We start from the raw sequence: 22,773 nt of genomic DNA, 5'->3' as shown, positions 1-22,773 counted from the left end.
TGAAAATAGGGTTAGAAAGATACTTGTCTCTCTGTCCAATGGACTTCTTTGAAGCCAAGGGCCAAATAGATTGAGGAATCCTATTTCTGTTTTTTTGCCTTTTGGAGGGCAATTGGGGTTAAGTAACTTGCCCAAGGTTACACGGCTAATTTTTTTGTGTGTGTAGATGTTAAGTGTCTGAGGCTGGAACTGAACTCGGGTCCTCCTGACTCCGGGGCTGGTGCCACCTAGCCGTCCCCCCCCCTTTTTTTTTTAATCTTTAGAATACCTAGGACAGTAATAGTTTGGCTAAATATAGATCTTGTTGCCTTACTGTACCATACGAGACTTTTTTCCAGCTACATTTTTTAAAAAATCTTTGCCAATCCTTTACTAAGCTGAACAAAAGGCCCTTCCCACAGGCTCTGAAATTAATAATTCATAACCACTCATCTGTCCCCTTCAAAGGATTTGGTGTTTTTTTTTTAGAGCATTTAATTTATATAAAGCCACAGAAGGGTTGGCTCACATTTTAGACAGATTATTGCTTCATAAATCTACTTATCTTTTATTCAGAAGATGTCACTTGAGAAGTACAAAATGTTTTCCAACTTTGCTAAGGTCTTTATTTTTACTTAATATTGACTATGATCCATCTCCTACCAACTCTTGTTCTCATACATCATTAGCCTGCCTCTCCACCCCCTAACTCCTTTAGATTCTAGATAAAAATCCTTTGGTTATATGCTCAGTAGAACTTATGGGAATAGATATTAGCACTGTTTAGAGCAACCTTTCTAAGGACTTATCATGGACTCACCTAAAGCCAAGTAATAATTCTGAATTTAGTTATTTTTACTGCTGTTGATGGTCCTTTGTGAGTGATGATAATGATTTTTTTTTTAATTTAGTGTGGATGGTTACTTTCTGTAACCATTTCATAAAACTGGTTTGATGAGCTCTGGTAAAGAAAAGGCGGGGGGGAGGAAAGGGGGAAGGACTAGGACTTGATCTCTAGTCTTGCCTTTAACATCTTGGCTTCCTCATGTTTGTGACTTGGGGGGCATTGAAGAGACGCTTCAGGAAATACAACTGTAGGATCCCGGAAAGGACAATAACTATACTCTGGGCTGTTGACCACCAGTTCACATAGTTATAGTTTGATTGGAGAATGAAAAAGTCAGACCCTTTCCTCATGCGGGCAAAATTGTAGAATCTCCACATGTGAAAGATATTCATCTGGACCTTCCGTGTACTCTCCTTGGGAGAAGGAAAATGAAAGAAGGTAAAGGAGGGTTCTTGTAGGTGGACCTCGGTAGTAACCCAAGCTATCTCACATAGCTTCCACACTGGGCACCACTGTGAAGTGGACAGCCCGCATTGTTGTGCATGCAGAACGTTTTTAGGTCTTTGAGGATGTTCACGAGATGCTTAGGCTGATTACATAACTAGTTAAACCAGCATCAGAAGCCTAGATCTTCCATAAGTTCTTCAGAAACACATATTTATACTGCCTCCTAGACACTGATCACAAGAGTCATTTTAAACCTGGGGAAGACCAGTTAACTGGTTCCATCCTTTATTTTCTAGATGAAAAAAACAAAACCTGGAGAGATCAACTGATTTGCCCATCTAGAGCCACGATCCATTTCTGCTGACTTGCTTGTCACTCTTAACCACGGTGTATCCACTTTCTTTGCTACCTCATAATCCTTTCATGGTTGAAGTTCCATAGCATTCCCCTAAATGGTTTTGCAGCCTATAGCTAAGACATCTCTCCCGAATGGGTTGTCTTTATTTCACATTTACTGCTAGAATTGAAGCATCCTCTCTACAACAAAGTGAGTGCCTTGGACAATCCCAAATTGAGCAGCCATCCCATTCTAGACCTTGCTCACAAGACCTCATTAACCATTTCCTACCATCCTTTCTCTAGACTTCATTTCCAATCCCTTTTTCCTTTATGAAAAAATATGTTCATGATCAGTTTCCCTCTCCATCTGTAAATGTTTCCCCCTCTGCAGCATTCATTACCTCAATGGCATCCAAGGTATCATTCAGTTTTTGTCTCTCCTCATTCTTCTGATTATTCACCACATCAGCCCCCTCATAAAAGACTCCAAAATTGAGATACACTTGGACAGAGGCAAAATTATTGTGTTGATTGCTCAGACAAAGCTGGTAAAAACCTGTAGGAATTCCCAGAAGAATATTGAGTTTTTAATCCCCCAACACAACTCAAGTAAGGTTCTTATGTGCCCCCAGTTCCCTGGCTTTTAATCTGCTATTCTTTATACAAAGTTCTTTAAAGCCACCTAGGAAGGAAAAAAAAAAATTTGAATTCACGTTCTGATTTAATTCTGTATCGTAAACCCTCTCCCTACAATTTAATAATAGTATTTATACTGGGTACAATAACTACATCCTGCCAAAAATTAACTTCTACCTCTTCTTTTTCAGTAATGCATAATTACCATTTATTTAATGAAGCTGCCTTCTCTCCTATTTGGAAGACTCCCTCAATGCTAGTTCACTTCTTTCTGAGATTAACTCCAGTTTGTCCTGTTTTATCTTGTAGGCACATAGCTGTTTACTTTGGATTATGAGTTATTGGAGGGTGGGGATTCTTTTTGCCTTTTTTTTTGTATCCCTTAGCATGGTGCCTAGTACAGAGTAAATACTTTAGTCTGAGTTAGCTTAGTCAATAACATCAAAAGTTTATCTCCTGCATAGATTCACCTACTTTTCTGAACCATGTTTTTTGCTGAGTTAGTAAGATCCTTTGTTCTTTACCTTGATTTTAGAGATGAGCTTTCTCCACTAAGTGGTCTCCTATGCCTCCTTTTCTGTGGAAAACACTCCTATCTTCCTTGAAAGCACAACTCCTAAGACCCACCCCCCTTAATGAGGCCTTTATAAGTGCTATTATACCTGAAGGGTTCAGTAGGTGGATAGAGTGGGTCAGGAAGACCCAAGTTCAAATCCATCCTCACACTTATACTAGACTTAGCCCTTAACTGTGTTTGCTTCAGTTTTCTCATCTATAAGATGAACTGGAGAAGGATCTTTGCCAAATAGGGTTATGTAGAGTTGGGCATGACTGAAATCACAACAAATCTACCTGAAATTGCCTTGTATACTTTGGATTTTTCATGACAATAAATCTCTTCCCAGTAGAATATAAGCTCCTTGAGGCAAGGAATGGAATGTCTCATTCTTTGCTTTTGTATCTACAACACCTAGATATAACCAATGAACACCTCCACCACCACCACCCCTTGTCACAATGGTATCTGTGAACTTTTAAAAGATAAAGAAAGTGGGGGCGGCTAGGTGGCGCAGTGATTAGGGCACAGGCCTTGGAATGAGGAGGACCTGAGTTCAAATCCAGCTCAGACACTTAACACAAAAACTAGCCATGTGACCATGGGCAAGTCACTTAACTCCAATTGCCCTCCCAAAAAAAAGCAAAAAAAAAAAAAGGAAGTGCTTAGTCCATGGGGGCTGCTGCTCACAGGTTTTTGGAAGGACATGAGTAGGAGATTACCCTATCCTTCCAAGTATCTAATACTTTCAATACTATCAAATATCCCCTGTGCTTTGCACTTAATGTTTAAATGAACTTACCATTTCCCTATCACCCTAGGGGGAAAAAGTCCTTAATCTCAATACTCTCCTAGATATTTTACTCAGTTCTCTAGAAACCACAAACCAAAGTGTTGAGATGGGGAACTGAATAGGCAGCTGCTATACTGCTGAATACAGACCTGTCTCTTGGGTAGAAAAGTTGATCTGGCTTCGGACATCCTGGGATTTGTCAATGAGAAAACCTTTTGGAGTGTGTGCAGTGGCAGTAATATGACGGCCGTGTAAAAGTCCTATTGTCCGCTGAACCTGCCAAGACATGTACAACAGGGAGAAGAATATCTAGGGACAAACTCCTTGAAATCCGGGAATTTTCATTTTAGTCTCTCATCAACACCTAGCATAGTACCTTGGAGCACAGTGCCAACAAACGAAACCTTTGTCGAAATGAACTGATTTCTAACACTCAGCAATGAGAAGATGTAGAGATTCCAGAGTGACCAAATGCAAGCCTCATCTGTAATGGGAATGTAAATTTATGTTGCCATCTTTCTAAGATTGTATTGTGTGAGATCTTCCCTGCCCCTAGAGTAAGTGCACCTGGAACCTATGGTGGGACACTTGTTTTTCAGGAGATACTTTGTGATTGGGCAGTGGGTCAAGAGGGTTGTTACATTCTCTGAGCCAGGAGAAGGCTATATAAGCCCTGATGTGAGGCGTTGTTTTGGGGCTCACTTTGAGAAGTATTGTGTGATTTGACCAGACGAGACTCTGGGCAGCCATTGAGCCCCCCGGCTTTGAAAAACCCAGATGTTGATGCTTCCCCTTCTGGTAACTGACTAGGTATGGATGTAATGGTTGGACCTGTTGGAGGCCTGTATGTTTGATCTGTTTGTTTCTCTGTTTTCTTATAATTTCTGCTTGTAACTTCTATATACTCTGAAGTTTGGGGTGCTGACCTTTTTCCCCTGAACTAGGTAAATGATACGTTTGATTAAAGCAAGATTGTTAACCCACTTTGAGTTGCTTTCCTTTAGAAAAGCAGATCTAAGAACCTGTGTTGGCAGCCACCCTGGGAATGCTGGGGTGCTTGCTGCCACACCATCTGAGGAGTTCAATAGGACTTAACTTACAAAATTGTTCTATTGGGCCATATTTATGCACTTTTACAACTTTAAGAAAACTTAAGTGATGATAAATCTGTAATTTCACTGGATATCTTCGAAATAGTACTCACTTTATTGAATTGATGTTGAAAGCACCTTTTATACCTTTCATCATATACTCATTGTTTTGGACATGATGTCCAAATGTCAGTGTGTGTGTGTGTGTGTGTGTGTGTATACACAATATACATATACATGTGTGTATATACATACATTTATATACATTTATACATACATATACATATATATTTCAATCATCAGGAATCTATCACCTTGAAAATGACTAGTTATGGATTAGAGAGGCGGAGTCAAGATAGCAGAGTAGAAACAGGACTTCCTCGGGACTCTGGCTTCCACCTCCCCCAATTCATGTAAAAGGGGACTCTGAACAAACTTTGGAGCTACAGAAACCACAAAATAACACAGAGAAACTAACCTCCCGCTGAGGACAGGCCAGCAGGAATCAGCCAGGGCAGTGCTCTGGGAGCCAAGCCCAGCCCTGCTTGAGGGTTTTAGCCCCAGGGCGGACCTGACCAGTCATTGGCTGGAGGGACTTCAGATCACCAGCACCAGTGTGGCACTTTCCAGAATTATCACCACATAGATGCTAAGGACAAAGTGAGAGGTCAGTACAATGTGGACTTTGGGATGCAGTAGTTGGGAGTGCGGTTGGCCTTTGCCCCTGGGGCAAGAAGCCACTGAGGCACCGCAGCCATGCAGCCACCCCCATATGGTAGCTTCAGCTCCTGGCCTGCAGAGTGTAGGGGGACCAAGCAACCAGTCTGAGGGGTAATCACTCTTGCTTTAACCTGCTTGGATCTGGATTGTGGTCTAGGTCCTGGGGTGTGTGACCAGCTTGCCACAACATGTGGAGGCTTCAGAGAGGGCACCCAACTAATATCTTCGGCAGCTGAGAAAACCCCAGCATTTGGGATGAAGCTCCCCTGATGGTGGCAGAGTCCTACTGTGGCAAAAAGCCCAGGGGTCAAGTGATTGAGTGGCAACATGAGCAGGCAAAGGAAGCAAAATACATAGATAGAGGGCACAGGACCAATTTCATAGGAAGGGATGATACTTAAAAGGTGAAATTAAGAGGTGAGAGAGGAATATAATGAGAGGAGATAGGTTGAGACAGAATGGGGTAAACTATCTTATATAGAAGAGGCAAGGGAAAATAGTTCCAATGGAGGGGAAGAATAGGAAGGCAAAAGGGAATGAGTCAACCCTATTCTCATTGAATTTGGCTTAGGGAGGGAATGACATACACACTAAATAGGGTGCCTTGCCCTACAGGAGAGTAGGGGGGAAGGGGATGAGAGGGGGATGATGGAAGGGAGGGCAGTCTTGTGGGGAGGGAAGTTGGAAGCACCCACTTTTGAAAAGGGACAGGATCAAAGTAGAGAATAGAACAAGTGGGAGGTGGGATAGGAGGGAGGGAAATATAGTCAGTCTTTTACAATATATCTACTATGGTAATGTCTTGCATAGCTACACATGTACAACCTATACTGAATTGCTTATCTTCCCAGTAAGGGTGGGTGACAAGGGAGGAAAGGAATGAATCTGGAATTCAAAGTTTTAAAATCAAATATTAAAAAAAAATATATATATATATATATACTATTATCAATACTATTTTACATGTAATTGGGAAATAAGATATACAGGCACTGGGGCATAGAGATCTACCATGCCCTACTGGAAAAGTTGAAGGGGGTATGGGAGAAGATATGGGAGAGAGCAGATTGGAGGAGGGGATATCCTGTGGGACTGCTATTTTGGGGTGGTGGGTAGGGGAAAAATGGGAAGAAAATTTGTAACTCGAAATCTGATGGAAATGAATGATGTAAACCAGAAGCTAATAAAGCATTTGAAAAAAAAAAGAATCTACCACCTTTCTTGCATAAACAAAGAAAAACAAAACTATTACACACATCTATAGTCAAGCAAAATTCTTACATTGGCTATGTTCTCGCCTGTACCCCTGCATCTCCCAAAAAAGTCTCATGAGTCCATCCCCTTTCTATTAGGAAGTGTTATTATCATGAGTAGTATGGGATTGTGTTGGTCATTACACTGATCAGAGTTCCTAAGTCTTTCAAAGTTATTTGTCTCTTCAGTGTTGTCACTGTTGAATACGTTTTTATGGTCTGCTCATTTTACTCTTTATCAGCTCATGCATGCCTACCCAGGTTTCTCTGAAACAGTCCCCTTCATCATTTTTTTTTTTTAAGCAATTGGGGTTAAGTAACTTGCTCAAGGTTACACGGCCAGGTGTTTCTGGGTGGGTGCTAAGTGTCTGAGCCCAGGACTCGATCTCCAGGTCTTCTCAACACTGGAGCAGGTGCTCTTACTTGCTGTGGTACCTGGCCGCCCCCCCTTCATCATTTCTTACAGCACAATACTTTTCCATCATATTCCTACAACATGATTTATTCAGCCTTTCTGCTATTAATGAGTGCTCTCTCAGAGCTGCTATAAATGTTTTTGTACATTTGGGTCCTTTTCCTCTTTTTTTGATCTCATTGGAGTATAGTTTCAGGTTGCTTTCCAGAATGGCTGGACCAGTTCACAGCACAACAGTGTATTCATATACCTGTTTTCCTTTAGCCCCTTTCACATTTGTAATTTTCTATTTTTGTAAACTGCCAATTTGAGGGGGTGAGGTGAACCTCAGATCTGTTTTAACTTGCATTTCTCTAATAATAATTTAGAGTATTTTCCATGTCACTATTGATAGCTTGTATTTCTTCCTCTAAAATCTATAGTTATGTTGGGAATTTTAAGTTTCCTTTTATTAATTTTTTATTATTTGGGGCTCAGGGCCATTCCTCCTACAACCATTGGCTAATTGAGAGTCTGTCTTCCATTGATATTTATAATATCACCTGACTAAAACCTGACTCTGGAATAATAGTGTTAAAGGAAGGCTTTTTATATTCCTAAGATAAACCAAATGAGAGGAAGAAGGGAATATAGTGTCTTTTAAACCTCCCCACAAAAATTTTACTTGTGGAAGAATTTTCCTGATGTTGAATCTTCCTGACATGTACATCCCTTCCACTCAATCAGTCCATTGTGAGCCCTTTAGTTTAATCAGTAACCTGATTTAGTTTTCTGGTAGAGTTTATTTAACTAGGTTTGTTTCCATAGGGGATGTATGAGATTTAGTTAAACTCTGTTTAATTAAATTTATTCAACTTTTATGACATTGAAGGAAGCATGGGATTATTAATGTCTTTTTTATAAAAACAATTTTATAGCCTAAAAGTTTATATGAGATTGCAATATGTAAAAGAATTTATTTCTTTGTCATTCTGACATTAATTTTGTCTATAAAAGCCACTTTAGAATGCTAATCTTTGTTCAACATTATTTTTTTGAATCCTTAACCTGTTCACAAGCAAAATAAAACCCAGATTTTTACCTCCATTATTTCTGCTTGGTAGTAGATTTATTTCAGCAGCAGTAACCAAGCACATGAATACAAAGAGGAGATATTGTTCTCGTAACACAGCCTTTAACCATTTATCAATTGGGGAATGGCTCTTATTCTTATACATTTGAATCACTTCCTTATATATCTCCAAAATGAGACCTGTATCAGAGAAACTTTCTGTAAAGAGTTTTTGTCCCCATTTACCTGCTTTTCTTCTCATTTTAGCTGAGTTAGTTTTGTTTGTGCAAAACCTTTTTAATTTTATATAATCAAAATTGTCCATTTTACCTTTTGTGACCCTCTCTAACTTAGTCATGAACTCTTCCTCATCCATGGATCTAACAGGTAACTACTTCTGTGCTCCTCTAATTTGTTTATGTCACCCTTTCACCTTCCCTAGAGTTTGTTTTGCTTAGGACTAATCACTTCTTTAATTGACTTTTCCTCTTGTTGTCCTCTCTCTTTTCCCCTAGCCCATCTGTTTCCCTCTTGAGTTTCCCTCTTGTATTTCTTTACCCACCTGTGTATGTATGTATGTGTGTGTGTGTGTGTGTGTGTGTCCCTCACCCCTTTCTCCTCATTTGTATAGACTTCTGCTTGCACATTTCAATTATGAGATCATTTCTCACACCTTTCCTTTCCCTTTGCCACTTCTACCCTGCCGCCATCCCGCTCCCTCCTGGTCCATTCCTCTTCCCTTTACTTTCCAATCTTCTTTTAAGATTATTGAAACATAACCAAGCCCTCTACCTAACAAGATTTCTACGCCCCCTGATGAAAAGAATTTTCAATGAATACATGTTTTATCTCCCCATATAAGAATGTAAACAGTTTATGCTTGTTTAGTCCCTTAAGCGAGTTCTCGAAGTTACCTTCTTATGTTTCCCTTGACTCCTGTGTTAGACTCTCAAAGTTTCTGTGCAGTTCTGGTCTTTTCATCAGGAAGGCTTAGAAATTCTCTATTTCAGGGTTCAGCAAACCATGGCCCATGAGCCAAATCCATCCCACCAACTGTTTTTGTACAGACCATTTAGCTCACAGACTGTACAGGCAGCAGACCAGATTTGTTCTGGAGTTCATGGTTTGCCAGCCCCTATTTCATTAAAGGTCCATTTTTCTCCCCTGAATAAGATTATACTCAGTTTTGCTGGCAAAATTATTCTTGGTTGTAAGCATATATCTTTTGCCTTAAACATAATCAGATTCCAAGCTTTCCAATCCTTCATACTGGTGACGGCTAAAACGTGATCCTGACTATAATTCTGAAGGGAGCCTAAATATCTGATCCAGGAATCAGGCTGTTCTTTGATAAGTTAGCATCTGGCTTTCCCATTGATGCGGCTGTAAATCAGAGTTTGCCTGATATCCTGAAGATCCAGGTCTCTGCCCTGTTCTGGGATTCAAGCCAGAAGGTGTTAGCTGCCTTTAAGATTATTACTATTATTTTTTTTAAAGCAATTGGGGTTAAGTAACTTGCCCAAGGTTATATGGCCAGTTATTTTTGTGCGGGTGTTAAGTATCTGAGGCCAGAACCAATCCCGGGTCCTCCTGACTCCGGGGCCAGTGCTTTTACTCACTGTGCCACCTAGCCGCCCCTAAGATTATTAATACTTTTTAGATACTATTCATGTGTATGGAAACATCAAGGATATGATTCCCATCAAAGCCTACTTGACATCACTGTCTGGCATCTTGAAACTGAATAAAGCAGTATTGGAAAGCCTAGTGACCTATAGTTACCTTCTTTGTCTATATTACTCTATAAAAACCTTGCTCATAGCATCAATAAATGGATTGCTTTGACAATCTCGCCTGGCCTATGATTTATTCCACACCTCCATAGTCTAGTGTGTCATTTTAGAGCTGGCTTAAGAAACCACTTAAGAGTAGGTTCACATAGTTCCTTAGTATTTTATTTTAGTATTTTATTTACTTTAGTAATTATTGTAAATTTGTAGTAAAATTACTTTAGTAATTTACTTTAGTATTTTATTTCTTGCTGCTTTTTTTTGACCTGGAATCTCTGGATTTTGGATATAATGTTTCTGGGAGTTTTTATTTGGGGATTTCTTTCAGGAAGTAATTAGTGAATTCCTTCTATTTACATTTTATTCTCTGTTCTAAGAGATCTGGACAATTTTCTTCTTTTATAATTTCATGATGTATAATGTCCAAATTACTTTTTATTTTGATCATAACTTTCTTAAATTACCTCTCCTCAATCTACTTTCCAGATCAATTATTATTGTAATAAGATACCTTACATTTTAATATTTCTTTTGTCTCAATGATCCAAGACCATTCCAAAGGACTTATGATGAAAAATTCCATCCATTTCCAGAAAAAGACCTTCTGAATGCAGATCCAAGCATTTTTTTTTACTTTATTTTTCTTGGGGGTTTTTTAATCTGTATTTTCTTTCACAACATGACTAATATGGAAATGTTTTGCATGACTGCACATGCATAACCTCTATCAAATTACTTGCCCTCTCAATGAAGGAGGAGAGGAGGGAGCAGAAAAGGGAATTTGGAAATAAAAAATTTTTTAAAATGAGTATTAAAATTGTTTTTATATGTCATTGGGAGAAAATATTAAATTAAAAAAATATTTCTTTTGTCTCATGGAGTAATTTTTTAGTCCATTCTAATTTTCAGACTAATTTTTAGGTAAAATTTTGCATCTTTTGTATCAAGCTCTTAATTCCCTTTCCAATTCTTTTTTTCTATGATTCTCATTTATTTTCCATTTTCCCCCTTGAGTGGTCTCATTTCATTTATGTGTGTGTGTGTGTGTATACATATATATATATATAATTTTTAAAAACTTTTTTAAAACCTAAAGTTTGCATGAGATTGCAATATATAAAAGAATTTATTTCTCTGTCACTCTGACGTTAATTTTGTCCATAAAAGCCACTTTAGAATCCTAATCTTTGTTCAACATTATTTTTTGAATCCTGAACCTGTGCATATGCATAATAAAAATGCATTTCATTTTTTCCAGGAATTCTGTTTGCCCTTGTGCCCAGACTGTGTTTTTGAGGCTTTTCTTGTAGATGTTTTGAAGTCATTCTCTTCTGGGTTTTTATCTTGAGCATTTCTATCACTTTAAAGCTTTTAATGATGGATTTTTAAAAATTATTATTATTCTTCCAGTAAACTTCCACAGACCTCTATCTCCCTATACTGACCCTGGTTCAAACAAAGTGACTCGTGATTTTTTCCCCTTGGATTTCCCAATGGACTTGCTGTGGTGTGTTTTTCAGATCTGTCTGATGGAGTTGTAGAGGACATCTTAACTGTGTTTTTTCCTACTGCTCCACCATCTTGTCTCCTCCTCTGATATTAGGATTCGGTAATATCTTCAATTAAGGGGCACATTCCATGACCTCAGGTCAATTGGCCGGAGCTAGGGATTTTGAAGAAAGAATGTGTCATCATAGTGATGATCTTTGGACATTTTCCAGGCAATAGTTAATATAAGCAGTTCTCAGGACTCCTTTATACTCTTGTAACTTGCTCAAGGTTACACGGCCAGTTATTTCTGGGTGTGGTGCTGAGTGTCTGAGCCTGGGATTCGATCTCCAGGTCTTCTCAACACTGGAGCCGGTGCTCTTACTCGCTGTGCTACCTGGCCGCCCCCTCCTTTATACTCTTAAAAATTATTGAGAACCCCCACCATAAAAAGAAGAAAAATTTTTTGTTCATGTGGGTTATGTCTATTGATATTTACCATATTAGAAATCTGAATGTACTAGTAGTATTATGAAAATAGTGTTGATCTTGACAATCCTCTTGAAAGTGTCTTGATGAAGAGAGGGTGTGCTGGAGCTGGCTTATACTGGTACATGAGAGTCAATTGTTAAATTTTTGGTGTGAGAATTTACAGCTCAAAAATCAGAAAATGCTGTAAATAAGGGCATGATTTGTTGTTTTGTTGTCTAGACTTTTTTTTTTGCTTTTTGGAGGGGAAAAATTGGAGTTAAGTGACTTGCCCAAGGTCACACAGCTAGTAAGTTTTAAATGTCTGGGGCCAGATTTGAACTCATAAGACTTTTTTTTTTTTTTGGCTTTTTGGAGGGGGGAAGGGTGGGCAGTTGGGGTTAAGTGACTTGCCCAAGGTCATATGGCTAGTAAGTGTTAAGTATCTGAGGCTAGATTTGAACTCAGGTCCTCCTGACTCCAGGGCTGGTGCTCTATTCACTGCATCACCTAGCTGCCCCTGAACTCATAGACTTTTAAAAAAAGCAAGGGATACAATAATAATAACACAGGTTAAACTAGGAAGTGTGTTGTGTGCTTTCAGAGAGTCAGGGAACCAAGGTAAACTTTTTTGGACAGAGGGCACTAGCAGCTGAATGGACCAGGAAAGGTTTCATGAAGGTGTCACCAGTAGAATTTTGAAAGGAGCTATGGATTCTATGAAGTGGAGGTAAGGAGGAAGTGCACTCCGTGCATCATGGGGACCATTGGTGAACAGGCAGGAGATGCAGTGTCATTTGGGAGGTACAGAGTAACTGTAGGCTTCTTTCAAGGAAGGAGCACATTGAAAGGGTAGTTGTAAATGCAGATTGGACCAGATTATGATGGACTTTATAACAGAAGAGCTTACATTTCCCCATCCTCTTCAGTTCTGGAATCATGAACCATGCCCAGATCATCTCTACAATTGTTCCCATTTGGGGCTGTCAATCTCTTCCTCAATGGCCCCACTCACTATCCCTATAACTTTTGGACCAAAGAGCCCCTTCCCTAGTCACAATTCCCTATGTGTCTTTATTCCCCTATAGTAACAGAGGCTCCCTAAGGAAAGTGACTGCCTTAGTGTTTGTACCTCAAGCTCTTAGCATAATAATAAAACCGAATAGTAAAGCCTTTAAAAAATGCACTTTCAGGGCAGCTAGGTGGCACAGTGAGTAAAGTGCTGGCCCGGAGTCAGGAGGACCCGAGTTCGGTTTTGGCCTCTGACACTTAACGCCCACACAAAATAACTAGCCATGTAACCTTGGGCAAGTTACTTAACCCCAACTGCCCTCTAAAAAAAAGGCAAAAAAAAAAATACACTTTTCATTCATTCATTCATTGTTGAGCTGCATAGTAACATGGTTAGGCCTGCACTTGAGAAAGATCACTTTGGCAGATGTGTGAAAGGTGAATGGACAAGGGAGAGACCTGAGTTGAGGGGACTATTAGAAGGCTATTGTGGTAATCCAGGTGAGAAATGATGCATACCTCACAGAATTTGGGGGTTGGAAAGGACCTCAGTGACCACATAGGACAACCCAACCCATACAAAGGCATCCCCATACCTGATAAGCAGTAGCCCCACCTCTACTCAAAGACCTCTAAGAAGGGGAACTCACTACCTCTCAAGGCAAGCCATTCCCCTTCTGGGCAGTTTCTGCTGTTATGAAGCTTTCTCTTATTGCCTTTCTCCAATTTCCACCTCTTGCTCCTGGTTCTGCCCTCTGGTGCTAAACAGAACCAGGCTGTTCGATTCCTTTTCCAGGTCATTTTCAGGTCAACAAGCCTTTATTAAGTGTTTATGTTATGTACCAGACACTGAGCGAAACCTGGAGATAGAAAAACAAAAGCACGGTCCTTGCCCTCAAAAAGCACCCAGTGCTCCAGCCTGTCAAGATCCTTTTGGATCCCAATTGTCATTTAGTGCCTGTGCTATCCCTCCTATCTATGTCATTGGTAAATCTGATGAACCTTTATCAATGCCTTTATCCAAGACACTGATAAAAATGTCAAACAACATAGGACCAAGCACAGACCCCTGGAGGACTCCACAGGATACCTCCTGCCATCTCAACATTGCTTTCTTGAGAGCAAGGACTATCTTTAACCTCTTTATTATCTTTAGTTATTAGCACAGTGTCTGGCACATAATAGGTATTTAATAAATGTTTATTGTTTTGATCTGATCTTTAACGACTATTCTTTGAAGCTCCTTTTTGACCAATTCAATATCCATCCACCTAGTCCACATTGCTGCATCTTCTCCCTAAGAATAGTATGAGATACTGCTGGGAAGACTGGAAAACAGTATAGCAGAAACCAAGCATAGACCAACATCTTACACCATATACCAAAATAAAGTCAAAATGGGCACATGATTTAGATATAAAGGCAAGGAATAGTTTACCTGTCAGATCTATGGAAAACGGAAGAAGTTATGATCAAACAAGAGATAGAGAACATTATGAAATACAAAATGGCTGATTTTGTTTAAATTGAACAGTTTTTGCACAAAGCAATGCAACCAAGATTAGGAGAGAATTAGAAAACTGAGAAAGAATTTTTACAACTACTGTCTCTGATAAAGGCTTCATTTCTAAAATATATAATTTAGTCAAATTTATAAGTTTATAACTTTAAGTTATGTTTATAACTTTACAAGTTATTCCCCAATTGATAAATGATCAAAGGATACAAACAGGCAGTTTTCAGATGAAAAAATTAAAGCTATCTATAGTCATATGAAAAAATGCTCTATATCTCTATTGAGTAGAGAAATGCAAATCAAAACAATTCTGAGATACATCATACGTATCAGACTGGCTAACATGACAAAACAGGAAAATGATTAATGTTAGAGAGGATGTGGGTGAATTGGGACACTAATACATTGTTGGTGAAGTTGTGAACTGATCCAACCATTCTGGAGAGCAATTTGGAATTATAAAAATGTGCATACCCTTTGGCCCAGCAATGCCATTTCTAGGTCTGTATCCCAAAGAGATCATGCAAATGGAAAAAGGATCACATGTACAAAAATATTTATAGCAGCTCTTTTTGTGGTGGCCAAGAATTGGAAAATGAGGGGATGCCCATCAATTGGGAAATGAACAAACAAGCTGTGGTATATGAATGTAATGGAATTGTGCTATAATTGTGCTATTATTGAGTAGACAGACTTCAGAAAAACCCAGAAAGACTTGAGCTGATGCTGAGTGAAGTAAACAGAGCCAGAACATTGTACACAGTAATAGCCACAATGTGCAATGACTAACTTTGATAGACTTATCTCTTCTTAGCAAGGCAATGATACAAGCCAACTCCAAAGGACTCATGATGGAAAATGCTGTCCACATCCAGAAAAAGAACTATGGGGTCTGAATGGAGATTGAAGCATAGGTTTTGCACATGCTCTTTTTTTTCTTTTTTGTTTGGTTCTTCTTTCTTGTGCTTCCTCCCATTGGTTCTAATTCTTCTTGACAACATGACTAATGTGAAAATAGTTTTAATATGAACGTATATGTAAAGCCTAAATCAATTTCATGCCATCTTAGGATGGGGGAAGGGGAGAGATGGAGAGAAAATCTGGAACTCAAAATATTGGAAGTGAATGTTGAAAACTTTTTCATTTTAAAATAGAATAGTATGAGATAATTTGTCAAAAAGCTTTGCTAAAAATCTAGTAAATCATATCTACTTTTCCTTAATCTACTACTTCAGTAACTATCAAAAATTGAAATGAAGTATTGCTTGCCTCCTCAGTGGGTGGGGGAGGGCCTGGAGAAAGGGAGAGAATTAGGAATTCAACTACAAAAAGATATTAAAAATAAATGACAAATTTAAAAAAATTCTTTTAATTGATATGAAGTTAGTTTGGCATGACCTCTTAATAAAGCTAGACTGGTTCTTTGTAATCACCAATTCCTTTTCTAGGTATTAACCAATCCTCCCTTTAGTGATGCTTTTAGAGTTTTCCCAGGAATCAAAAATTAAACTCATTGGTCTATAGTTTAAGAGATTCTATTCTCTTCCTTCTTTGGAAATTGAAACATTTGCCCTTCTCCATTATGGTGCTTCCTCTCCTGTTTTCCATAATTTTTCAGATAATACTGACAGTGGCTTGGCCATCATGGCTGCCACTTTTTTCAGAAGCCAAAATGGTTCATTTGGGCCATTTGAATTTTCTTAGGTATCAACTGTTAGTGATTTTTATTCTGTCGTTTCCAGTATAAAAGCAGTTCTCCTTTGCAGAGAAAACACAGACAAGAGTTGAGTGCATTATGTTGTGAGTTATCATCATCTACCCCAAGCAAAAGTCCTATCCCTCCTTTTTCTCCCAACAGAGCTCAAATAAATAAATAAATAAATGAAATTTGTCTTCTTTAGCTTCCCTGGCCAGCCTCAGCTCATTCTGAGCTTCAGCATTCCAACATTATTTTCCTAATAGATTTTTATCATTACCTTTATTTTCACATTGCCTCCATTTCCCTCTGTATGCCTTTCCCTCCCCCTTTCAGTGAATCATCTCTTATAAAGAATTTTTTTTCAAAAACACAAGAAAAATATTTAAAAAATTAGTAAAACTGATCAATGAATGGGGAAAAAATCTTAGGTTATAGTGTTGATACTCCCTGGGACACATTCTCTCTCTTCCACCACTAATCCCCAGGCCTTTGCAAAGGAGCATGTGGAGGTGTCTGGACCACTAATTAGACACGTGTACCTAGCACTAGGCCTGGAACGTAGTAGGCATTTCATTGAAGGGAGCGGAGCCTAAACATCTGATCCAGGAATCAGGTTGTACTTTGAATAGTCTGCTCCTGGATTTCCCAGTGATGCGGCTGTAAATCAGAACTCGCCTGGTATCTTGAGGTCCAGGGCGGCTCTGCCCTGTTCTGGGATTCTGGCTAGAAGGTGTTAGCTGCCTTTTAAGATTATTAACACATTTTAGATACTATTCATGTGTATCGAATCATCAAGGACATGATTACCGTCAAGGCCTACTTGACATCACTGTCTGGCATCTTGAAACTGAACAAAGCGGTTATGGAAAGCTTAGTGACCTATACTTACCTTCCTTGTCTTGTTAATCTATAAAAACCTTGCTCATGGTATCAGTAAACAGACAGTCTCACCTGGCCTATGTTATTTACACACTTCCATGTTGTAGTGTATCACTTTAGAGCTGGCCTCATTTAATATATGCTTATTTGACACTACTTTAAAAGACTGTGCCAAATGGGGCAGCTAAGTGGCACAATGAATAGAGCGCTGGCCCTGGAGTCAGGAGGACCTGAGTTCAAATCCGACCTCAGACAGTTAACACTTACTAGCCCTGTGACCTTGGGCAAGTCACTTAACACTAATTGCCCTGCCTTCTCCCACTCCAAAAAACAAAACAAAAAAAGACTGTGCCATGATTTTATATTCACCTGGTTGACTTTGATTCCATCTTCTGTACATTTCCTTTTAAAAATCATATTTTCTTCTGAGAAAAGCCATTTTTCTTCCTCACTGGAATTTTCCCTTTGTGTCTTCTGAATTTAATTTGTGAACATCTTCCTTTCCTCCTGGGTTAACTTTTCTCTTGTAGTATATCTTAGTACATGAGATTCTATTTATCTTTCCTTGAACCCTTTGATACTTGCTTTCCCCAGATCTAAGGTACATGTCATCTCATGCCTAGATTACCTCTTCTTTTCACAACTAAGAGGTAATGCAGAGAGAAGAAAAGGTACAGGAAGCTTAAAGAGAGGTTTAGAACAGCCTTTATTGGGATTGAGCAAAAGGAATGACTGTCTTTTAATTATAGGGTCAAGATTGAGAAGGGAGAATGAGGTTAGGGCATTTATGATGTCCACAGAGGGTACTGAGAGATGGACAGCTTGGACGTTTTATTAGGATATATAGTTTAAGAGGGAAAAGGCAAAGGGAGAAAGGAAATTTTAAGAGATTATGATCTGACAGAAAGAATGTCAGAGTTTTTCATCTTTGAAGTTAGGCTCTTGTATAGGTCAAGGTCCTGACCATCCCGGTGTAGCTGAGATGAAGTGGAGGAGTGTGTCATAAGAGTTTGAGGACTGAGGAACTGGGTCATTTAGGTGTCTGAGGGTAATTCACTCTTTCAGCAGAATTCATGACAGTAACACACATTTATGCAGCACTTATGTATTTACATTGGTTTGCAGAGAGCTTTCTTCAGGACCCACCTCCTCCATGAGAGTTACGATGACTCCAGTAGTAGCCTCCCTTCCCACTTAGAGAAGCTCACAAATCCCTCAATCACCTTGTCAGATAGGAGTAAAATCCTGATTAGCAATGTTGGCCCCAAGCCTCTTTCTCACCAGAGGTAAGGGAGGCTGAATATCAACTAGCCGCCAATCCTTTATGAATTGTCCTTCCCATCAGCATGAATCGGCACCAGTACCCAGATCCTTGCTCCCTTCCCCCAATGCCTGGTCCTGTAGAAAAGAACTTTGCCACACAGGAACCCTATAAAAACCAACCAGAATTTATTGGTTTGGGGGGCGATGTTGCCCCATTTCCTCCAGGTCCCCAGCAGGGTGTACCCAGTGACACCTGAGGCTGCCGTGGACCTGGCCTGTTTTCACCATCCTCCTTAACCACACTTCGTAGTGCATATCCCCTCACCAGAGCTGGCTTGCTTTACTGTTCTGTGACCTTATTTCCTTGTACTGGATCTTTGCATTCTGAACCTTTCTGCATTAATACAGGAATATGGGAATTGTTGGACCTATTTTACAGATGAGAAAACTTAAGTTAAATGACTTTCCTCTCACCACACAGCTTATAAAAATCTAAGGGAGAATTTGAACTACATGGTCCTCTGCTGTCTTTGGAGGATATGGAATTGAGTTACCCTCCTATGACACATGCCTTGAATAAAACAGGGTAGAGTATGGCCTGTAATTAAGCAGGCTCTCCCTTAGAACCAAAACTATGTATCTGGCAGTATGCACCATTTTTTATTTGGTCCTTGCTGGAATGTCCTAGAATTAAATGATCTCATTAAGTTCAAATTCAAGCCAGCCACTATTAGCTTACCTTTGCTGCTTAACAGCCCGTGCTTATAGAAAGTACACTGGGGGCAGCTCATCTTCATTCGAGGTACAAGGTGAACTCCCAGGCAGAGTAACATGCCTTTGTGGCATTTCATAGATAAGAAGTCACTTTGAGAAATGCACCAGAGGCTGAATCTCAAGGTATGTGAGCAGGGAATGGGATTTACATAGCCTGCTGTGCAAACAGGAGTTGGGAAGGAACAGGTTTTCAAAGCCTGTTATGAGAATGTGGGACATTTAACAAAGGACGTAGAACAGCAACTACCCTGGCTTCGAAGCACAGGTTGGCAGACTAGAGCCAAGTGTATTGAAAAATGCAAAATCTATTCTCAGCTTGCTTATCAGCCATGCCAACAGGTGGCTGGGCAGTGGTTTGCTGATCCTTGGATTAGACAACTGCAAATTTACTCAGTCCCTTGTATATGTGGCCTTATAAGGCTACTCAAAGTTCAAATGGTCTGGTCCTTTCGATGCTTTCAGACTCATCCACTTGCTAGGTAAGGCATTACCTAGCCATTACCTCTGAGCGCCACTTTTCTCATGGGTTAAATGGGGATTCAGGCTAGTGCGCCAAATCAGATAACATACATACAAGTGCTTTTGAAACTTTAAGCACTATATAAATCTCAGCTGTTTTTATTATTCCTTCAGTAAAAGCTCCTTTGAGTGCACCATCTCCTACCAAATTCTTTCCAACCCTTTGTATGCCAGCACCATTCAGAAACCAAGTCCCAAATATGATTTCAAATAACATGAAATTGGGATTTGTATGACACATAGCATGAACAAAACAATTTGGTTGAATCGTTCTACTGGTGATATCTGAATACATTTTAAAATCTCTTAAGGTAAAGGAAAAGAGTGAGGGCAATCTGGATTCCTTTCTACGGAGGAAGAAAGACCTATGCCTTCTCCCTTATACCATATGTTCAACCCTCATAGGTGTGATGAAAAATCCTTTTGCTGGGGACTGCAACCAGAATGAGCTGTCAGGCCAGTAAGTAATATGGGGTGAATGGAATATAGCCTCCCTCTAGAAGAAGAAATAGTCAAAGCCCCTACTTGACAAGGAAATTCCTTGGGGACCCACCTCATAATTGAAGTAAAAGTATCCACTTTGGTGGGCAAACTGCCAGAAGCATTCTGTTCTTCCTGGGGAGACCATGATGGCAAAATCATAGCGATCTGCTCCACGGAAAAGTGTTTGGTCACCGAGGCCACTTAAGGGCTCTGTCTTTTGTCCTCTGGCCGACAGCCCCAGATTCAGGAATGCTACTACAACCACAAAGAGCGAAGGAGACATGCTGCTTCCTCCAGAATCCAGAAGTTTTGCTTGGAGTAGAGCAGGGACAATCAGTTTTGACTACTGTTGAGGTAATAATTAACTCCACTCATCCTTTCTCTGCCAACTGTAGTTCCCCACACACTGAGGGACCTTGGGTTAGCATACTGCCTCTTAAGTATGGGACACTTAGACTAGTTTACAAAACTTTCTAGTTTTACAAAAAAACAAATGGGTTTAAGTACTGGATACTTTCTAGTTTTACAAAAAAACAAATGGGTTTAAGTACTGGATACTGGCTTAAAACAGCATACTGCCATCCATCGTTAGCATGCTGTAATTTTTTTATTTCAGCTACTTGGGTGACTGAGTAAATTTAGAGTACAATCCCTAAGTAAATAAAAATGTTCATTACTATTTAACACAGTCAGCTTAAAAATGATTCTAGTCTCAGCTCTTATTCCACCTGCTCCTTTAACTTTCCTGGGTTCCAGTTTCCTCCACTGTTAAAAGAAAGGGGTTAGGGGCGGCCAGGTGGCGCAGTAAGAGCGTTGGCCTGGAGTCGGGAGGACCCGGGATCGCTTCCAGCCTCAGATACTTAACACCCACACAAAATAATTGGTGGTGTAACCTTGGGTAAGTTACTTAACTGCAATTGCTTTAAAAAAAAAAGGGGGGGGGGTTTAGACACCTGAAGATGATGAGGCCCTGTCTAGATCTTGGATTGTGAAAATGCAATCTGCCCTTGTTACTCCCCAGGGGCAGAGCGGAAAGTTGTTGTGATATGTTCCTGCCACACTGCCAGAGAGAAGATGAGAGACCTCCACAGGTGATACCAACTGGACCAACTTTAAAGACAAGTTGCTTGATATACATGATAATCCATGATGTATTAATATTATTGGCTAAGGTGGACAGTTATGAGATACCAAGTCTATATTGTTTACCAAAGGTTTCCATGTGTCAATCCAAAAGCTAAATGCCCATACCTGCACATCCTGATGACTAAAACAGTTTACAACCTTGATCTGCTAATTTCTCAGCTTCATCCACTAATACTAGTCAGCCTTCTCCAGCCCTCATGTAAACTCCAGCATTTCATTGTCACAGCAAAAGTACCTTACATTAAATTGAAAAGTTTTTGCACAAAGTCAATGCTGACAAGATTAGACGGGAAATAGAAAACTGGGAAACAAATTTTTACAGCCGGTATCTCTGATAAAGGCCTCATTTTAAAAATATATAACTGAGTAAAATTTGTAATAATACAAGTCATTCCCCAATTGATAAATGGTCAAAGTATGTGAACAAGCACTTTTCAGATGAAGAAATTAAAGCTACCTATAGTCATGTGAAAAAATGCTCTATCACTATCGATTAGAGAAATGCAAACCAAAACAACTCTGAGATACATCATACCTGTCAGATTGGCTAACATGAGAAAACAGGAAAATGAAAAATGTTGTAGAGGATGTGGGCAAATTGGGACACTAATACACTGTTGGTGGAGTTGTGAACTGATCCAACCATTCTGAAGAACAATTTGGAACTATGCCTAAAGGGCCATAAAACTGTTGCATACCTTTTGACCCAGCAATACCACTTCTAGGCCTATACCCCAAAGAGTTCATAAAAATGGGAAAAGGACCCACTTGTACAAAAATATTTATAGTAACTCTTCTTGTGGTGGCCAAGAACTGGAAATTGAGGGGATGCCTTGTGGTATATTGGAACACTATTATATTATTGTAATATCCTACTGTTGTAGAAATGATAAGCAGGTGGATTTCAGAAAAACTTGTTAAGGTTTATACAAATTGATACTGAGTGAAGTAAGTAGATCCAGAACACTGAACACAACAGCCACAGGGGGCAATGACTAACTTTCACATACTTGGCTCTTCTGGAAAATGCAGGGATGTAGGACAACTCCAAGGGATCATGGTGGAAAATGCTATCCACATCCAGAGGAAGAACTGGGGAGTCTGAATGCAGAGGGAAGCAGACTATTTGCTTTCTTTTTTTCTTTTGTTTCTTCTTTCTCGTGGTTCCTCCCATTGCTTCTGATACTTCTTTACCACATGACTAATGTAAAAATATTTAAATATGAATATATATGCAGAGTCTATATCAGATTCCATGTCATCTTGGGGAGGGGAAAAAAGGAGGGGGAGAAAATTGGAAACTCAAAAGCATATGGAAGTGAATGCTGAAAACGAAAAAATTTTTTTAAAAAGTAAAAGTACCTCTGACATCCAAAAGAACAGCTAACTCTAGAAATATGAGCTTTGAGCAAGTGGGCCTTCTCCTTGCCACAGTCTTTATGCAAACTGCAAGCCTTGCCTAGAATGAACACCATTCTTACCGTTACCTTTTAGAATCTCTGGCTCCCTCTGAGACTCTGCCTCTCCCAATTACCCCGCATAGTGCCCTGTCCTGAAATGACTTTACACGTACCTATTTGCATAACACATGTAACATCTCCCTAGTAGGC

General features: G+C 39.6%; 1 protein-coding gene and 1 long non-coding RNA gene across 2 annotated transcripts; one reads left to right on the top strand and one right to left on the bottom strand.

Annotated features, from left to right (window-relative positions):
* Positions 1–1,005: 1,005 nt before the first annotated feature.
* On the bottom strand, positions 1,006–20,300 carry TMED6 (transmembrane p24 trafficking protein 6). Its single transcript, XM_069085495.1, has 4 exons — positions 20,088–20,300; positions 3,747–3,873; positions 2,014–2,168; positions 1,006–1,239 (listed from the first exon to the last, which is right to left on the bottom strand). The coding sequence occupies exons 1-4, from the start codon at positions 20,298–20,300 to the stop codon at positions 1,006–1,008; spliced, it is 729 nt and encodes a 242-aa protein (XP_068941596.1).
* LOC138159282 (uncharacterized) lies at positions 20,251–21,429 on the top strand. Its single transcript, XR_011167860.1, has 2 exons — positions 20,251–20,371; positions 21,039–21,429. It is a non-coding gene; the product is annotated as an uncharacterized lncRNA (long non-coding RNA).
* The last annotated feature ends 1,344 nt before the right edge of the window (positions 21,430–22,773 follow it).

Source organism: Petaurus breviceps, unplaced genomic scaffold, assembly GCF_028583685.1.
Source record: "Petaurus breviceps papuanus isolate PSGF00001 unplaced genomic scaffold, PetGlider_PUasm1.0 176, whole genome shotgun sequence".
NCBI lineage: Eukaryota > Metazoa > Chordata > Mammalia > Diprotodontia > Petauridae > Petaurus > Petaurus breviceps.
The sequence above is the reverse complement of the archived record's forward strand: the minus strand, read 5'-3'. Positions and strand labels throughout refer to the sequence as shown.